This window comes from Oratosquilla oratoria, chromosome 5 (assembly GCF_046742065.1).
Source record: "Oratosquilla oratoria isolate Oo_2021 chromosome 5, ASM4674206v1, whole genome shotgun sequence".
NCBI classification, from domain to species: domain Eukaryota; kingdom Metazoa; phylum Arthropoda; class Malacostraca; order Stomatopoda; family Squillidae; genus Oratosquilla; species Oratosquilla oratoria.
Window position 1 is genome coordinate 12,021,382 of NC_134781.1, and position 2,500 is coordinate 12,023,881.

At 34.2% G+C, this 2,500-nt stretch overlaps 1 protein-coding gene across 1 annotated transcript in view; it reads left to right on the forward strand.

Annotated features, from left to right (window-relative positions):
- LOC143025201 (uncharacterized) overlaps positions 1–2,500 on the forward strand; it is a 3,804-nt gene that overhangs the window by 946 nt on the left and 358 nt on the right. The window contains exon 2 of the mRNA XM_076184661.1: positions 821–2,500. This exon is cut by the window's right edge and continues 358 nt beyond it. Coding sequence (XP_076040776.1) covers positions 821–1,506 — 686 coding nt within the window. The 3' untranslated portion in view covers positions 1,507–2,500. The remainder of the gene's footprint in view (positions 1–820) is intronic.

A 2,500-nucleotide genomic window follows, 5' to 3' on the forward strand; every position in this document is an offset into this window, starting at 1 on the left:
AACGATGAAAATAACCAAAAAATATAACAATATGCAATTAATAATAAACAAGAATTGATAATGATAAATAGTAAATGATAAATAATAATAAATGATAAAATAGAAATAGTAAATAATTAATAGATCATGAATAATAGATATCAAATAACAAATCATAATAATAACAGATGATAAACTATGAATAATATGTATAATGGATAATAAACGATAAAAAATAAGTAATAAACAAAATAAGAGATGATGATTTATTAATAACAGATGACATGTAATAAATAATATATGAAGAATAATAAATAACAAATGGTAAATGATAAATAGTAAATAATAGATAAATAATATTGAACAATAAATCAGACAGTAAACAATAGATGTATATTAAATAATAACTGATAAATCATATATTATACATAATAGATATTGCATAATGAATAACAGATAAATGAATATCTATATAAGTATGCAAACAAGCAAGAAAAGAACAGATGGAAATAAATGAATAGACAAAGAAATAATATGGCAATTAGTAAATAAACAGATAAATAAGTTAATGAATGAATAGATGAACGAATAAATAAACAAAATAAAAAGTAAAACAGAAATAGGAAGAAACCTAATGCACCGAATGCATTTTAGATTTGAAACTTAAAGTCATTTTTTTTTTTGCCATAGGGATTGAATTAATTATTATCGTTGCTGTGTAAATTAATTTGTTGCATCATTCAAAGAGGTTTAGGCTTTATTATTGACCCTCCGAATTTCAGAAAACTTCCTATTGCTATATTGCAATATAACTCTTGTATTTCCTTTTTCTTTCTTTTAGATCCTACCTTCGCTCGAAACCTGAACACAGATCCAGTGAGTAATGTTACCCACCCTTCCAGAAGCCATCAAAGCCAACCTCTTCACTCATCTCTTTCCGAACTCCTTCATAAGGAGAGGCTGCTCCTCGCCAAGTCACTTCGACAGGACGATCTGGAGACGTCTTCGCTGGGTGCAGACTTCGAACGACGACGTCCTAGTTCTTCCCACCGGGAAGACTTCGAACCAAACATCGAGGGACAAGACGATACCCAACCAGATATTGAGCGAGCTCTACCTCGGCCAGATATCCACGGTCGAGGAGTTCCTCAGTCCAAGATCAGTGATCAACTTGTTCTTCGACAGGGGTTCATCAGCCAAGTCGATCCTCTGCCGAAGAACGATCTTACAGGATTCGTTGATCCATCGGAAAAGAACAAAAAGAAAGAAGAGGAGGAAGATTTTGAGAATGCTCTGGTTCCCAGGATTCAACACTTCTTGACTAACACGGAAGAGCGACCCGAAGGAAAATATTTAGGAATCAGAAAACTAGAGGATGAAACCAAACCAGATAGAAAGCCTTGGAGTCCATTCCTGACAAAGCGAAAAGCACTTCAGTTAGTTCATGCTCGATCCAAGCGTGGGATATCAGACGAGTGTTGCCGGAAGACTTGTACTGTTAGCGAACTACTTGGTTATTGCTACTAAATTGAATTAGCTTAATCCATAAATATAGTAAACATGTAAACATACACGCACACATATTATAAGGAAGTTTAAAGTCAGATCTTACCAATGGGAACATAACTCATAATTAGTATACTACAACTATATACAACTAGGCTTAGTAGGTAAATACATATGGAGACGTTGAACAGTATAAGAGGCCCTCACTTATATCGAATTGAAAAAAGACTGGATAGAAATGTGTTCAGATACTTGAAGATAACTTTAATATGGGGGAACGAAATGGAAAACTACATATAAATTATGTTGCAAGAAAAGCGCTGAAAATATTTGGATCGTTGGGAACATTTTGGTAAGGAAAATTTAGATTGACGAAAAAAGAAAGAAAAAAATCTATATCATCTTTAAGCTAGATTTTATTTCCATCTTAATTTTTCTATTAACTTGATTATTGTTATTTATGTAATATCTAACTATTTTTGTATAGAGAAGAGGTTTATAAAGAATATCAGGTAGACGGAAAGGAATAATTTTTTAGATGGAATGTCTAAGAAATATGATAGAGTGAGAAATGTGGCAGAATGAGAAATGTGAAGGGTAGGCAAGACAATTTGAAAGGATAAGTCAAATAGTGCTGACGTGGTTTGGGCATATGGGAAAAATGAGCAAAGAAAGTCTGGCAGGAGGGGCTAGGAAAGCAGAGGCGGATGGAGTAAATTTAGTAGGAAGGCAAAACATGAGGTGGGTGGATGGTGTACATGGAGACTTGGATGCTCAAGTGATGTCTGTCGAGCAAGAAAGAAAGGGCGAAAAAAAGGAGGGAATAGAGAAAGGTTTCGAATAAACAAAAGGATGATTCGTCCTAAAGGGATGTTCTTCACCTCTAAACCATTATCTATCTTTAGCGAATGAGGAGTGTGGGGTTGGGCACTATTTGATGAAACCGTGGCGTGAAACCAACTCTGGGGGTTGGGATCTACTGTGGAAATGTTATGTCTCGCTGTATCGCCGTCAA